Consider the following 15,797-nt stretch of genomic DNA (forward strand, 5'->3'; position numbering starts at 1 on the left):
CCCGGCTGGCACAGCCCTGCCCTGTCCGCTGCGCAGTGTGACCCCAGCTGGCATGGCCCTGCCCCATCCTTGCGCAGTGTGACCCCGGCTGGCATGGCCCTGCCCCGTCCCTGCACAGTGTGACCCTGGCTGGCACACCCCTGCCCCATCCCCATGCAGTGTGACCCTGGCCGGCACGGCCCCACCCCGTCTCTGCGCAGTGGGACCCCAGCCGGCATGCCCCTGTCCCTGTCCCATTGGCACCGCTCCCGGTGGCCCACGGCTGGCCTTCTTGTCTCCATAGGTGGTCGAAGATCTACTTTGTGTTGTGGTGGCTGGTGTCGTCTGTTGTCTGGGTCAACCTGTTTTTGGCTCTGATCCTGGAGGTACCCGAGATCCCTGCCCGGCTGTCTCGGGCGGTTGCTGACTCGCCACAGACGGCTTGAGGCTGTTGGCCGGACCTGTCCAGAACGGGGCGGGAAGGGGGCTGTGCTGGGTCCCGGTGTGGTGCTGCTTGAGCCGGCTGCCGGGAGTCTCCTAGGATGTCCTTGACATTGAGCCTGTGGTGGGGGCTGGGGGAGCCTGTCAGGCTCCTGCAGGAGTGGGCGGCCGTGTGGGGCCCTGGATGCCAGCATCCGGGAGGGGCTTGGATCCCTGCACTGGACGCCTGGCCCGCACTGGGGGGCAAAAGGCTGGGTCGCACGGGGCTTACACCCACTGGCCACCCTTTCCGCCTCCTGTTTGTCAGAATTTTCTTCACAAGTGGGACCGCCGCAGTCACCTGCAGTCCCTTGCTGGGGACCCGGACAGCACCTACCAGACGAGTGCAGAGCTCTTGTTCAGGTGTGTGGGTCAGGAAGGGTCTCTGGGGAGGGGAGGAAGGGAGGGTGAGGCAGCCAGTGTGGGGGGTGTCCTCGGTGACCGCAGCATTCCTCCTGCCGCTTCTGCGTTGGGACCAGGGTCTGGGCTTCCTGTTCTCCTGGCGCTGGGGCTGGGACCTCTGTCTTGCTCTCCGATGAAGTTGTTTAAGACAGCATCTCCGGTTCGGTTAGTCTCCAGGGGATGCTGTTGGTGGGCGGGCGGCCCTTACCTCCGCGCGCCGCAGGACAGCGGGGTCGCCCAGACAGCTGCGGGCACGCCTTCCCTCCCCGCGCCTGCGCTGTGTCTCGCGGCCCCTCTGCGCGGCCACTGGCCAGCCTGGAGGGCCACCCCGCCCCGCCGACTTCCAACCCCGGGCTTTTAGGAACGCCCTGCACACGTCCTGGAGTTGGGTCTAAGTCCCCATGCTCACTTGGGCGCGTGTCTGATGATTCCTAAATGAGGAGCAAGGCGGCCCACCCTCCCGGAGCTGCCCGAGTCCGCCCTCTCCAGAGCTCCCTGCACGTCTTCTCCCCGATTCCCCAGGGAGGCCCTGGAGGAGCCGACCGAGGACGAGCTCATGGAGAAGCTGAGCCACCATCCGCACCTGCGGCTGTGCAGGTGATGTCCAGGTGCGCCGTCCCGGCGAGGGCGGCGGGGGGCCCCGTGGCCTCGGGACTGACGCCGTTGTGGGAGGAGGCAGCCGCCCTGAAGGAGAGGAAGGAGAGACTTTCTATGGATGGACTAACGGACAGAGGGACGGATGGAACTCCTCCACCCGCCCTAGGCTGGGGCTGAGAGCAGAGGCCCCGGGTCGCTGCCGATCCGAACCACTAACCACCACCAGCTTTTCTCGGTGGCTCCCGGGTGGGCTGCTTGAGCTTCGTGTGGCGTCTGGGCCGCGCCGCTCTCTTCGTAAGCTGGCTTCGGCAGGACTCCGGCTTCTCTGAGTCCTGGAAGAGGGGACTCCTCAGGGACTCTCAAGACTGAGCAGCGGGAAGCCGCGGCCTGCCTTCCAGAGCCTGTGATTCCCGTGGTGCCTTCACTGCTGGGGGCTTGCAGGGACCAGAGGCCTGCCTGGGGCCCGTGCAGGCCAGCCAGCAGCTTCCCAGGGCATTAGGTTTGGGATCCTGGTGGTTTTACGTGAGGAGGATCTTAACCGTTTTATTATTTAATGGTTCGTGTGAGTGTGATTGGGTGTATTTCTTTATGGGTCAGAACGCCAATAATTTTTATCCTGAAATCTTGCAAAGAATGAGGTTGTCATTCTTTACTGGGACACAACTCTGTTCCTACTTCTCTGGAACAGGGTGGCCAGTGGTTCAGGTTGTGCACTACAAACCTGGGGTAAGGGTGTGTCCAGCCACTGGCACATCTACCCATGGTGAGGGCTCTCTTTTTCTAATTTGTCTAATGGCTTGTGTGAGCCAGTGGTGGCTCTCCGTTACGTGTCCAAAGGGGTGTGGCAGAAGAGGCTAGTAGGCCAGGGAGGAGGGAGAGTGAGTGATGTGTGGCTGGCCACTTTGTCCCTTGAGCCACCGTGGGTCCAGACTAAGAAGTGGTTTTCTCATTTCAAGGGCCGACTCGAGTGATGGGTGGGAGCTGCTGGAGGTCTGTGGAGAAGGACTGGAGTCCTCGCGGAGCATGGCGCTGGGAGTGGTTAGCCGTGTCTGCTGTGGGTGTGGACCCCGTGGGGGCGGGGGTCGAGAGCGTGGGTGCAGACTCCGCGGCGGGCAGCGACCGCCTCCGCCTTCCCAGCTGCTCTGGGAGATGGGATTGGAGGAGAGTAGCTAGAAAAAGGAGCTTCTAAGATGTCCAGAAACCCCAGCGCTCTGGGCTGTGTCTCAGGGGCCCAAGAACGTCGTAGTTTCTGATCTTGGAGTTGGTCTGAGATCCGGCGCCTGGATGTTGCTGCCCCTCAGGTTTGGGGGCTCTTTGGGCGCTGTGAGGACTCTGTCCCCTCTGCAGGCTGCCTTCTGGGAGAGCTGGTTTTGGGCGGGGGCACCTTGTGGAGTAGTGGGTTAGAAGTGTGCCCCCAGCCTGTCTCGGCAGAGCCCTGCTGGCTCTGGGGACGAGGGTGAGGCCCCCTGGTCAGCTGCGGTGCGCACCTGCAGTGGGGTCATTCCTCTGCCCCTGCCCTGAGGTCTGAGCGCCATCTGGTGGCAGGATCTGGTTCACATTTAATGCAAGCTGGACCCCATGACCCTCAGGGGGAGCTCACGGCATTCCTGGGGCCAGCCGGTGTCGGGGAGCCCAGCCTCACTGTCCGGGCCGCAGGCTTGGCCACCTGCGAGAGCTCGTTCCAGAGGCTGCTTGCCAGGTGGGATGTCACGTTCTCTGCCCTGCCTTGTGCAGGTCCCTGAAGGTCTGCCTTCCTGCTTCCTGGCTTGTGTGCAGAGAAGTCCCCTCTGGTCGTTACCGTCACGTGGTGGCGAGTTCTGCATGACCCATGTTAGACCCTGGCAGACCGTGCTGTTCCGAGCTGGCGCTGCCCTCAGGGTGGGGTGACCGGTGCTGGGGCCAACGGGCTGGTGTCTCTGAGATGCTCTGGGTCAGGGGCACTGACTGTCCCATCTGTCAGTTTCAAGTGGCCTCGGCTGCCAGGCCTTTGTCCCGCTGAGACTCGGGGCTGAATTCACAGTTGAGCTGGGGCTTAGGTTTTGGTTAAGGGAGCAGGGCTGGTGGGGGTCTCCTGGTCTGCAGTGGTCCCGGTGGCCCCTCACCCCAATCCTGTCCTCAGCTTGGGTGCTGCACTGGGTAAAACCCATATGAGAAAGGGCACGTGCTCGTGTGTCTCAGATGAGCCCTTGCATCTCTGGTGGGGCTCATGGTGGTTTTTGTGGCTGTGGGGGCTCTGGCTCACTGGTCCCTGGAGTCCCCCAGGGCCATGCAGGAGTCTGGGACACCTGGAGTGGTATGCCTGCCCCGGGGAGGTGGGAGGAGGCAGGAGCAGGAGGCCGCTGTGCCCAGAGGAGCCCTGTGGCTCGGGTCAGGCTCTGAGGAGGGCCCTGTGTGTCCGCAGGCTGGGGAGCCCTGGGCTGGGTGGCAGCGAGAGGCGCTATGGAGGCAGCTGGCTTGGTGGAGGGGGGCAGGCCCCGGGGGGGGGAGAAGGGCACAGGCTGGGGTGCCCGCTGGGGAGGGGTCGTGGGTGGGGTAGGGTGGTGTGGGTGTCTGTGGGCCCAGAGCTGCACACACCAAATAGCAGGGCCTTAGCTCCTAGTCGTTGATGGCCCCGGAGTGTGGGCAACGCTGGGACCTGGGTGGGCACCCAAGCCACAGCCTGCCTGGGAGGCCTGGGTCCTGCCCAGCAAGCACTTGCAGCCTCCACGTTTTGCGGGGGTGGGGAGGGTGTCTCATGTTCCCCCTGCCCAGCTCAGGGCCATCAGCTGCCCCCGGCCCCTGAAGGTGAGCTGCTTCCAGGTCCTGCACGGACTAGGAGGGCTGCGACACTCTCGTGCTGAGCTTCCCCGTGGAGGCCCCTGCCCTCTCTGGGGAGCTCTGGAGGGACACAGTTGCCATTTCTGGGGCGGGGGTGGAGGTGGCGGGCCGAGCAGGAGTTGTCTCCTGTTTAACAGCAGCACGGAGGGAGCTGCGCTCAGGAGAAAGTTGCAAGTAGAGCTTTCTTCCAGAGTCAGCGGAGGGGAAGCTGTGGTTCCGGTGCCCTTCGCCCTCCCTGCTTCAGGGAGGGCCTCCCCAGACGGCCGCGCGGGGACGGGGTCGCCGTGGGTTCCTGCCGGCCGGCGCTCACTGAGTTCATGGCCGTTCTGAGCCTCCAGTCCTGTCCTCGGGCCCCCAGGGTCGCCAGTAATCTTGCCAGACAGGTGACCTCGGCCCTCGTGAAGGCCGCCCAGTGACTGTGTGGGAAGGTCCCCAGGCTGGGTTTACGCAAGCTGTCCTCAGGAGCTCGGTTCTGCGGTTTTTGCAGGAATAGCCCAGAAGCGCATCCCGGCGGGCGGTGGGAACTTTCCGTTTGCCCCGGGGCTGTGCCTTCCCTGTCACTTGTGGCGGCGGCCTGCCGGGCTGCCCAGCGTCAAGCTGCTCCTTCTCCCTTTGCGGCGAAGGGGGTGCTTTGAAGCTCCGAGTGTCCACCGCCCCAGACTTCGCCTAGTTCCTCCTCCTCCTCCCGCGTTCCTCTGCGCGCACCCTGCGTCCTCTGCTCGGTGGGTCGTGTGGAGGCTGTTGCTGGGTTTTACTTCATGCCCAGATTCTCCCTCCGCCGGTGGGCACCACTTCGGGCTTTCGTGTCCATTTGCCTTCTTTGGAGCGCTGCTCTGCTTTGTGGTCTGAAAAGATGTTCCGGGCTCAGGTTGCGTCTTCTCCGGCCCAGCCCCGGAAGCAGCCGTTGCTCCAAGGGGCCCTGCTCCTTTCGGCGGGAATAGCATCGAGGAGCTAAGATGTTGGTGTGAGCTGTGCCTCCTGCTATTGGGGTGTCGCTGTACGCGGGTTCTCTTGGTACATGGAGCTAGGGAACGTGTGTGTGCATCTCTCTGTGTGACTGTCCGTCCGTTCGTCTCTCCGTCCGTCTCTTGGTTCGTCTGTCCAACTGTCCGTATGTCCATCCGTCTCATGGTCCATCATCCATCCGTCCATCTACCCATCTGTCCGTTGGTGTGTGTGTCCATCTGTCCATCCATTCATCTGTCCATCTGTCGTCCGTCCGTCCGTCCATGCATTGGTCCATCCGTCCATCCATCCGTTCTTCCATCCGTCCGTCCGTCCGTCCATCCATGCATCCACCCATCCATCCATCCGTCCGTCCGTCCGTCCATCCATGCATCCACCCATCCTGTCTATTAACAGCTACGAGATCACGCTAATTCCTCCATTTTCAAACCGACACCACAGGCTGCGCCTCGTTTTCTCTCTGCAGGTTTGTAAGCCTTTATTTCTGAATCGTACCCGTCCATCTGTGCACTCACCTGATTATTCTGTAACGACTCCTCTCCCCTCGCCGCTGCCGCCTCTTCCCCCACAGAGATGCCCTCCTCGCCGCATGTGGGTGCCCTTCAGATGCCCTCCAACCTCAGACCTCCAGGAAAGAGCTTTCTAGATGGAGATGGTACTGGCAGGCTTTTTAAAACTAGGAATAGTAAAATTAGAGCCTGGCCAGCTCATTAAAACCAAGTAAGTTAAAAAAGTAAACATTAGAAGAAATATTTCTGTATTTTTTAAAAGATTTTATTTATTTATTTGACAGAGATCACAAGTAGGCAGAGAGGCAGGCAGAGAGAGAGAGGGAAGCAGGCTCCCTGCTGAGCAGAGAGCCCGATGCGGGACTCGATCCCAGGACCCTGAGATCATGACCTGAGCTGAAGGCAGAGGCTTTAACTCACTGAGCCACCCAGGCGCCCAATGTTTCTCTCTATTCACAAATAAACATGATTGTCCAAATAGAAAGGCTAAAATTATTGAAGAGTAAGAATTCAGCAAAGTAGCTTGCTGTAAGAGTAATACACTGAAATCAGCCGCTTTTCGATACACGAGCAACAAACTCATAAGTCTCCTTTAAAAGATACCAAAAAAGGTACTAGGGTACTATCTACCCGAGAGTAAAGCCTTCGGGGTCCTTAAAGATACACTGAACGTGGGATATTCAAGGTCTGCACACAGGAAACTAAAGTGTCGTTCACGTCCAGGGCTGTGGACTCTTGCGAGGGGCGTGTGCTGGGTCTCGTAACCGCCCGATCGCGGCTCTGCGGGCCCAGCGGCGCTGGCGCTCTTCACGGTGGGGCAGGGGCTGTGCCCCACCCGGCTTCTCGGGGAGGAGCCCCTGCCTACGCTCGTTCAGGTCGTCAGCCAGAGTCTGTTTCCGAGGCGGGAGGGCTGAGGCTGTAGGTAATAGCACTTGGCGTGACCCTGTTTCCTCGTTGGCTGTCCGCGGAGGGTGGCTCTTAGGAATTGGAGGCTGCCTGTGCCCCCTGCCCCACGGCCTCCAAACCTCAGTCAACAACAGAGGACCTGCTGCGAGTCCAGTCTCTCCCCCTGCGCGCCTCTTCTCCAGGAAGAGCCCTGACCCCTTACACACTCACCTGATTAGGTCAGGCTCACCAGGGTGCGCTCCCTTCCTTGAAGTGCGTGGTGTCGCAGATCAGCACCCAACCCTGGGGGTGAGTCACAGGTCCACCCACACCCGGCGGGAGGACATGTACAGGGGTGAGGGGCACGGGGCGGGGGTCATCTCCGAATTTTCATGGCTGGAAAGCGTTGATATTGTCAACATGCCCGTTTCCCCCCAATTAATCCATGGACCTGTTAAAATTCTAAACAATGCTGATTTTTTTGACAAAGTTTGAGAAGCTGTTTGGAAAATTTACATGAAACTGAACATGCAAAAATAGCCATGTTGCTTCTATAGGACAGTATGGTTGAGGCCCAGGGTGCCTGGGTGGCTCAGTGGCTTAAAGCCTCTGCCTTCGGCTCAGGTCATGATCTCAGGGTCCTGGGATCGAGCCCCGCATCGGGCTCTCCGCTCAGCAGGGAGCCTGCTTCTCCCTACTTGTGATCTCTGTCTCTGTCAAATAAATAAATAAAATCTTTTTTAAAAAATGTGGTTGAGGACCTTTGCCAGTGTTCCGGACTCACTGTGAAGCTATGGTGACCCGGACAGCCCGACCCCGGTGTCGGGGCCAATGGAGGGAGGGAATGAGGAGCACAGAGTTGCCAGCAGCGAGGGGCTGGGGCAGCTGGGAGGCCCGTGCACCCCCGGGGGCTGGAGTGGCCTCGGTCAGTGTGTGCTGGGCCGGCAGGTGCAGAGCCGTGGTGGCCGTGGCTGGGCCTGCAGCTGGATGGGGTCCAAGGACCTGGGCGGGGTCTGCTGCCGGGACCTGGGAGTGGGGTCTCAGCAAGCGGTTTGGGGCCTTTCATGTGGTCTTGTCCGCTTGGCACAGCAGGGACGAATCCTGTCTTTCACCAAAACAGCCAGGTTTGGGTTTTCTGCCTCAGAGATAATTGGTGGTTCTTATTATTAAAAGGTTAGAACAATCCTTTTTTTTTTTAAGTGGAAGGCAGGCACACTCTGCTGCTCTTAAATTTTAAGAAGGGGGCGTGGGGCTCGACAATGCCCTTCACATCAAAGTGGCCAGCAGACGCCACGGGCAGGGCGCGCGGGCAGCTCAGCCCCGGCCCACTGATCACACTGGAGGCCGCAGCCATTCTGGTACCACAATTGGAGCCGCACCAGGGCGGCGGGCCCGCACCTGCGGGAACCTGTGCGGCCTGGCGGCTGCCCTGGGTTTAACAGCAGTTGGCTAATCCGTGTCTGGGCCCCGGCAACACCTGTCGCCAGGTGAGCCAGACCCGCCTTCCCCGCCTCCCTGGCGTTCCCCTGCCCCTCTCAGCTAACGGGCAGGTGGACGGGGCTCCCTAACACCGGACTCCGGGGCCAGCAGCTCTCAGAATCCCCTGGAGGTGGCTCGCTCTGACAGAGCTGTGAGCCACAGCCCCAGCGATCTGATTGGGGTGACCGGGGTGGGGGTGCTAGGAACCTGCGCTGCTGATACGTTCCTAGGGGATGCTGCTACGGCTCCAGAGACCAGAGTTGGAGAACAGCCGGCTCAGGCAGTTAGCTTTTCTCCCTCCTTGTTTGCTTGGTTTCCCCACTGTTGTCGGTGAATTATAAAACAGTACGTTGTGGGGGCAGTTACAGAAAGGACGCCTTTCTGAGTGGTCCTCTCTGGGCAGAGGAGTCAGGAAAGGTGCTGGCTTCTGTCCCGGCAGGCAGAGTCCAGGCAGCACGATGTCCTCCCTGCCACCACCCCCCCCCTGCCTTTTCTGTTGCCTGGGTTCCGGTTCTGTGCGCAAACAGCACAACTGGACATGGAGAACCTGGCTGGACCCCAGGCTGGGCGAGAGCCCTGCCAGGGTTTGGGGGAGTGGGTGCGGCGGGCAGGGACACAGACCAGGGCCCTGGTCCCACCTCCGTGGGGGTCCTACCACCCTCCCCCAGCAGCATGATCGTATGCTCTCCGTGCTGTTCCCTCGCCCTGTGGGGCAGTGGGTGTTTTCATTCCTTCCTCTGTCCCCAGGGCCTGGTGGTGTCTGTGTGCGGCTGATGCTCAGTGAGTATCTGTGAGGGGAAGAATCGATCTCTTGCTGCCGTCGAATGCCGGGAAGAACAGACGGCGTCTTACCTCCGACACTAGCATTGTCTAGGCATATGCGCTGCGGGGCTGGGATCTGTCAGGTGTGGACGCAAAGTGGGATGAGAGCGGAAAAGGCTGAGGGCCAGGAGCAGGAGGAAGCAGCTGCACGTATGCCCGAGGAGGACCCACACCCGCCCCAGGCCTGCGAGGAGCTCCCCGGCGGCCTTGGGGAAAAGGGGAACAGGTTTCTGCCGGAGGCGGCGGCGGGTGGCTGGTTAGTGCGAGGCCCAGTGGGGTGGAGGCATGCCGGGTGGGGCTGGGGCCCGCGGCCTCGCTGTCCTCAGCTTGTATCCAGGTCTTCGTGGGGGGCCCACGACGGGAAGGTTGTGAAAGCCGCGAACACGTAAAGGGATTCTCAAGAGACCAAAGCAGTGATGATAATTAAGATGAAGAACCGCGATTTGGGCGGCGGCTTCCCACGTGCTTTTCTGAGCCCTTCACGAGGCAGGTGTGGGCTTGTTTCGTCCCATGGAGTCACGGGCTAGGGCGGCACTGACAGACGGGTAAACCGAGGCACGGAGTACAAAGAGGCGGAGGCCCCCTGGCTGTTCACTGCACTGCCTCCCCCTGGCCTGGCCTCTACCTTACCTCCTCCATCCCTCCGCACATCACGCCGCGCGTGCCCGAGACAAAAGTCTGTGATGTTTGTAGAGACAGCGTGCGGCGTCAGACGGTCCTTTCCTGCACGCGGGAGGGTCCCGACAGTCCCCACGGGGTGCGGGAAATGACAGGCATGACCAGGGGCTCTTTGGGGGGCAGGCTGGGCTCCTTGTGACTTCCTCCCACTTAGCCACCATCCGGAGAGGCTCCCGGCACCCGGTCTGGGCCCCGCCTGCCGTGCGCCGTGACCTTGACGTGCAGTTAGCCTTCCTGAGCACTCGCTCCCTCGACTGGAAAGGAGGTGGGGACTGCGGACTGGAATAATGACGCTAAAGGAGCCGGTGTGCTGACCCCGGAGGGTTTTCGAACTTCAGACCTCCACGCTCCTTGTAAGTGGGGAAACTGAGGCACAAGGTTTTTTTTTTTTTTTTTTTTTTTTCTTTAGGAGCCTGTGCCAACAGGTGGCCAGGCGGAGTGTGTGCCCAAGGCTGTCATGAAGGCAGATTCGCTCAGCCCTGAGCAGGCTGTGACAGGGCCTGTGCCTGCCCACGGGTATGACACTTGCTGCTGGACCCCGGACAGGCCCGCACACATCTCCATCGCAGTGGCCTCTCACCCCCCCACGTGGCCCGCCTCTGGCCCTGGGAAGCCTTTTGTGGTCCTTGACCCATCGACTAGAGGCTGGGGTTGCTGTCCTGCTGCACTGGCCTCCATCACTGTCCCCAGCAGCCCTCGAGGTGACCCCGAGCCCAGCACATCGTGTTGGCAGCTGGGGGGCGCACCATGGTGGCAAAAGCCGTGCCCCTTCCCCTCTGGGCACTTTCGGTCTCCTGCGAGTGAGAGGGCTTCCGAGACGCGGGCTGGTGTGTATCCGTTTCCTTGGTCACTTCCGTTCCCGTCGGCAGAACTCCATCTCGGGTAGTCTTGCCGCCCGGGTTCAGGTGGAAGGTTCCTGATAGCGCCCCCCGGGCTGGGTTTGCCTAGAAGCAAAGCCAGCAATGCCCCAACCCATTACTCTGTCCTCTCAATGGTTCCGAGGTGGGCGGCTGGTCCCTTTGACCGTGTCCTACACTGACTTCTCCCCTGAGAAGGTTGTTTAAGGGAGGGACAGGACGTCTACCGGGCGTCCCCCAGGCCCAGGCAGGAAGTGGATTATGGAGAAAGGTGGCACGAGCAGCTTTAGAATAAACCGGAAAGTTCCTGATTGGACAGACAGTGGACGTTGGTTGCCCTTGTGGTGTCCGGGGTTTGTCAGGCAGCTGCCGAGTCTGTGGCCCCTTCTTAGAAAAAGGTCTTAGAACTGTACCCTAAAACACGTGGAAATACAAGGAGAGTAATTATATGGAGAAACTGCGAATGGGACATTAACAAATCCAAACGTGGGACAGAGAGCCACAGCCTGCCCCCAGTTCACAACATTTTGAGATGTGGGCCCGGGTGGCCACGTCACGGGAAGGTACCTGTGATTTCTGCTCGGGAAGGCAGGAGCTCTCCTGATCCCTGGGGTCTGGTTTTGCCACCCAAGTCCCCAGGTCCCCGGAACCATGGAGGTCCCCATTGATTTCCTGCTGGGACTCCCCCTGCCCCCACCTTCCCTGAGTTATGGGGACACAAGTGACTTAGTTCTGATTTCGGCTAAGGCTGAGGGCGGTGGCCCTACCCCGCTGCCAGGAGGCCTCCCCGGCGCCCCCATCGGAATGAACCCCCTCCTGCTCCCACCACGTTTTCTGTCTGGTCCAGCAGGTGGCGGGGGGGCCTGTGAGCACCCAGGGTCCTGGAGGGTCTCACGCCTCCTCCATCCTCATAAATGAAGTAAATCCCGATGGATGTGACTCCTGACCCAACCCAAACGGAGTCTGAGTCAAGAACAGACGTTCTCTGGTCTCATTTCAGTGGCTCCCAAACGTGACCTGCATCAGAACCTCCGGGGGGTGCTTGTGGAACCCAGATCGCTGGGCCCCACTGGAGGGTCTGATACAGCAAGGCTGGGGAGACCAGCTGGGGAACGGGCATTCGGAGCCTGTTCCCAGGCGATGCTCACACGGCTGGCTAGGGCCAGGCACTCAGTGGGGGTGCCCCTTCCCCTGTGCCGTGAGGATCAGTGGAAGCCCCCCAAAGTCCAAGTCCTGACCCCCGCCCCCCTGTAACTGTGCATGTGAGCTCACGTGGAAATAAGGTTTGGCAGGTGTAACTATGTGAAGGCTCTTGAGACGAGATCCTACTGTCTTTCGAGTGGGCGCTAGATAGAATGACAAGCATCGGTGTAAGGAGAGATCACAGATGTGGGAGGGGCCATGTGACCACGGAAGCAGTGGTGGGAGGGAAGGGGCCACAAGTCCAGGGATGCCTGGAGGCTCCAGATGCTGGGGCAGGAGGGACCCTGCCCCAGAGCCTCTGGAGACAGCACCCTGCCCACACCTTGATTTCTGACTTCTGCCCAAAAGTGGGAGGAAATCCTTTTGTTGTTTATGGTCACAGTGGCCACAGGACACTTGCACAGCCCCGGACAAGAGCTAATGAATGGTGGTTCTTGTGTTTGCTGAGCTCCATGAGGCTTCAGATGACGAACCCCAGACCTTCAAGGGGACCAGTGCTCAAGGGAAGAAGCAGTGTGGACAATGTCCTGCTCCTGCTTCCCACCCCTCTCCTGGAGGTGACCCAGAGCACCCTTGAGAACATGCCTAGGCCTGCACTGCGTTGGTCCAGGGCTCTCGTTAGGGCTGCGACCCAGGGACTGCCAGAGAGGGCATCTCCTTGGTCTTGTTTGGAAGTGGAGTCTCCAATGCGAGGCCTGGCTGGGGAGGCCGGTTGGGCGGGGCTTGTGCTGCGGGGACTTTCCTTGGGGCTGTGGCAGGATCCTAACAGCCTGCTCTGGGCCCAAAGGCGGGGATTCGTGGGGAGGCATGTGGCCACAGGGCTCTGTGGTGGCCCCTTCTCCCCGCTGCCCTTAGTGTCATTAGTGTGGCCTGGGGTGGAAGTAGCCTCAAGCGGCTGTGGGACTCCGGTTGGGCAAGGAGACGGGCCTCGGGCCGCGCCTGGCATTTCCCCTCGATGCCGCTGGGGCAGAGGGAGGAGTGGGCCCTGCGGACACCCTCCCCGCATTCGTGTGGCCCGAGAGCTGCTCTCCGGCCCCTCCCCTGGCTCCCGACAGGCCCGTCTCCCTCCGCACTGGGTGCCGGGCCCGAGGCTCCCCTTGTTTCCAGGGTGGGGGGCACCTTCTGAGGAAGCCGAGCAGCACCCCCCCCACCCCCGGAGGAGGCGTGTGCAGAGAAGCAGCACCAGCGCGCAGACCCAGGACCGGAGGATGGGCTTGGGTGTCCTGGCTGGGGCAGGGCTTCCTGTGGTCGGGGCCGGGCCACCTTGTCAGTCCCCTGGACACCTGCGAGCCAGCTTCGGTGACAGGAAACGCAGGTTCTTCATGCTGCCCCTGCTGGCAGTGGGCTGGGGGCCCCAGGTGTGATTTGCATACAGGTGAGGGCTCAAGACAAGGCCCCGGGCGCCCAGCGGCAGGGCCAGGTAGGACGCACACACCTGGAGGGAGGTGGGGCGGCACACACGCAGTACTGAGGCTGGCCAGCGGGGGGCAGCAGAGCTCCAACAGCAGGTGTCTCCTCGGGCTGGGCCTGGACCCAGCCTTCCTCCCTGACTCTAACCCCAGGCCAGGGGAACAGGGGCAGCTACCCTGTCTGGAACTTCTTTCCCAACATTCTCTGCAAAGGTGTGTCTTCCCACAGACATCCTCGACCCCCAGGCCCATGCTGGGGATGTCCCCGGCTGCCCCAGGCTCGGCTGCCTCTGCAACGTGCTCTCACCACTGTTTTAAGTGGCCTGCGTGGGATGTTTTAAGTGGATGCGTGGGACCTGCGTGCCGGCAGTGTCCTGGGGCTGCTGAGTCCATACAGACATCTGCTGAGCTGTGGGTTCCGGTATGGAGGGCAGCCTGGCCCTCTGGAGGGCAGGCAGTGCGGCTGCGTGAGCACGGAGGGCAGGGTGTGCCACGGAGCTCGCGGACCCTGAGCAGGCGGCGCTCTCCGGCCGAGCTGAGCTTCTGGCTGGGTCTGGAGGGGTCTCCGTGCCCGCCCCGCCCACCGGCCCGCGGCCCACCCACGGAGGCAGCTCCCTTCTCCCTGGGTGGGGACATTTCTGGGATGTGCCCACATCTGATGTCCCCAGAGGGAATCTGGGTGCTGGGGGGTGGATGGCGTGGGTTTTGCTGGGTGCTCTATCGCGGCTCAGAAGACCTGGCACTTCTGTGGGTTCTCTGTTCACGCGGCCTGGTTTGTCCAGAAGTCAGCCTCCTCAGCATGAGCCCTCCCAACAGCAACTCGAGCCTGTGCCCCAGGGCCTTTACACATGACACCACCCCCACCCTGACAGGATGACAGACCCTCCCCTCCCCCATCAGCCTTGACTTTCTCCTTGTCCTGTTGCCATCGGCGGATTGTCAGGTGCGGAATAGACTCTGTTTACAGTTTCTGTGTCCTGGAATGTCAGCTCCACCAGGGCAAGGACAGAATCTTAGTCACCGCTGAGTCCCGAGTGCTCAGAATATCACCTGGCACTTTGTAGGTGCTCCCCAGATTCCTGGGGGCTAAGGGGACAGATGAATGAATGAGTGGACACTGGAGCCTGGGCCCAGCCCCCGAGGCCTCCCTGCTCTGCCTCTGAGCAGCCAGATGTAGGGGTGAGAGGGCAGAGCGCTCCCTGCCTTGGGCTCAAACACCATCGCGCCTGGTTAGCAGAGGGGCAGGGGCTGAGAGGTGAGTGTGGCCACTCTGGTCCCCCAGGTGCCAGACAGCAGGTGGTCTGGGAGACCCCGAGGTGGGGGTGCCTGGCTTAGCTCCTGGGGGTGGGAGGGGGCGCTGTGGGGGTGCACCCAGGCCCTGGAGGAGTGGGTTCAGGGGCACCTAGGACAGAGCTAGGGCGACAGGCCCTGAGGAGACAAGGGGGCAGATCCCATCTCTCTGCCCAGAGCCAGGCCCTCCTGAGGCCAGGTGCCGCGGGGACAAGGACAGGAGGGGAGTGGAGGGGACCTAAAACCACATCCTTGGAAAAAATGACCAAGTAAGCTTCTGGGTGCTGGGCCAGCCTCAGAGCAGACCCAGAGGGACCCCTGGCTTCCCCTTCCTCTGGGGGACAGTGCGCCAGGCATGCCCCTGCATTCTCATTTCTATCTCACAGAGGCAACTGAAGCTCCGAACATTCTGGAGGAGCCCCGTCCTGCCCCGTTCCCCGTGCATGTCTAGGCTGCCTGCTTCCAGAAACCAAAGTGCCGGCCGCTGTTAAGGGCAAAAGGAATTAGAATCACGTCAGGGTCTGCCTGGGGTAAGGGCCACCCCAGGGAGAACAGGGAGACTGGGTTTGCGCAGAACCAGGGGCCTCTTGTCATCCTTGAGTGTCTCAGGCGGCGTGTGGCCGTGGGCTTGTGGAAAGCGGGCGGATTCTTGTTCCAGAGCCCCAGGCAGGCCGGCCAAAGGCAGGGGACAGGCCCGGCACGTGGCCAGCTCTCGGGCTCCGGGAGGGCCTTGCAGGCCCCTCGCTCTGATCAGATGCCTTTGGCATTGTTTTGAGATGCAAAGAATGTGTTTCGGGGCACCGGGGACCCACGGTCTTGCTTTCCGCTGGCCACAGAGTTTTGTCGCATAACTAAAGGGCAGTGACTTTTCTTGACCACAAGGCAGTGAAGGTGTGCAGGACGGGCTCTCTGCTTCGGCCTGGTGGCGGTGGGGGCGGCGGCCAGGGGAGGGGAACTCCAGGCCGGACACGGGGAGGGGTGCGGGAGGAGAGAAGGGCCGCTCCTGGCCAGGGCCACGCTCCGCCGGCTGCAAGCAGGGAACCCGCCCCGGAGCGGCCATCCTTCAAGGCTCCAGGATCCGTGCTTCTGGGTGGAACCTTCTGGCACCCATATTTCTCTTTTTTCCCTCCGGGATCAAAATTCAGCCACATCCCCGGTTTATAGATAACGTGGCAGGAAGAGGATGGACGCGTGTTGGGGGTGGGGAGGGAATGGGCGGCGTGGCTACTCCCCCCGGCACCGGGGGCTGCGTGTCGTACCAACTTCCCGGGGCACCGTGACAAGGTGCCGCTGACGGGCTGATTTGAAGCAAAAGACATTGGGGGTCCCCGCCTCTGGAGGCCAGAGAGAAGTCTGGGATCCGGGGGTCCGTAGGGCCGTCTCCCTCTGGAGGCCCTAGCAGAGGGTTCTTCCGACTTCTTCCA

The 15,797-nt window shown here is 61.4% G+C and overlaps 1 protein-coding gene across 42 annotated transcripts in view; it reads left to right on the plus strand.

Annotated features, from left to right (window-relative positions):
• Positions 1-10,785, plus strand: part of TPCN2 (two pore segment channel 2) — a 35,351-nt gene extending 24,566 nt beyond the window's left edge. For 13 of the 42 annotated variants that reach the window (XM_082748800.1, XM_082748808.1, XM_082748811.1 and 10 more), the window contains 3 exons: positions 284-365; positions 728-822; positions 1,302-2,089. In XM_082748800.1, the coding sequence (XP_082604926.1) occupies positions 284-365; positions 728-822; positions 1,302-1,635 (511 nt within the window). In that variant the 3' untranslated portion in view covers positions 1,636-2,089. Of the gene's footprint in view, positions 1-283; positions 366-727; positions 823-1,301; positions 2,090-8,861; positions 9,951-10,023 lie in introns of those variants that run through there. The other 29 variants (XM_082748804.1, XM_082748819.1, XM_082748806.1 and 26 more) reach the window with 10 other exon arrangements.
• Positions 10,786-15,797: the final 5,012 nt, after the last annotated feature.

Source organism: Mustela nivalis, assembly GCF_964662115.1.
Source record: "Mustela nivalis genome assembly, chromosome: 9".
Lineage (NCBI taxonomy): Eukaryota > Metazoa > Chordata > Mammalia > Carnivora > Mustelidae > Mustela > Mustela nivalis.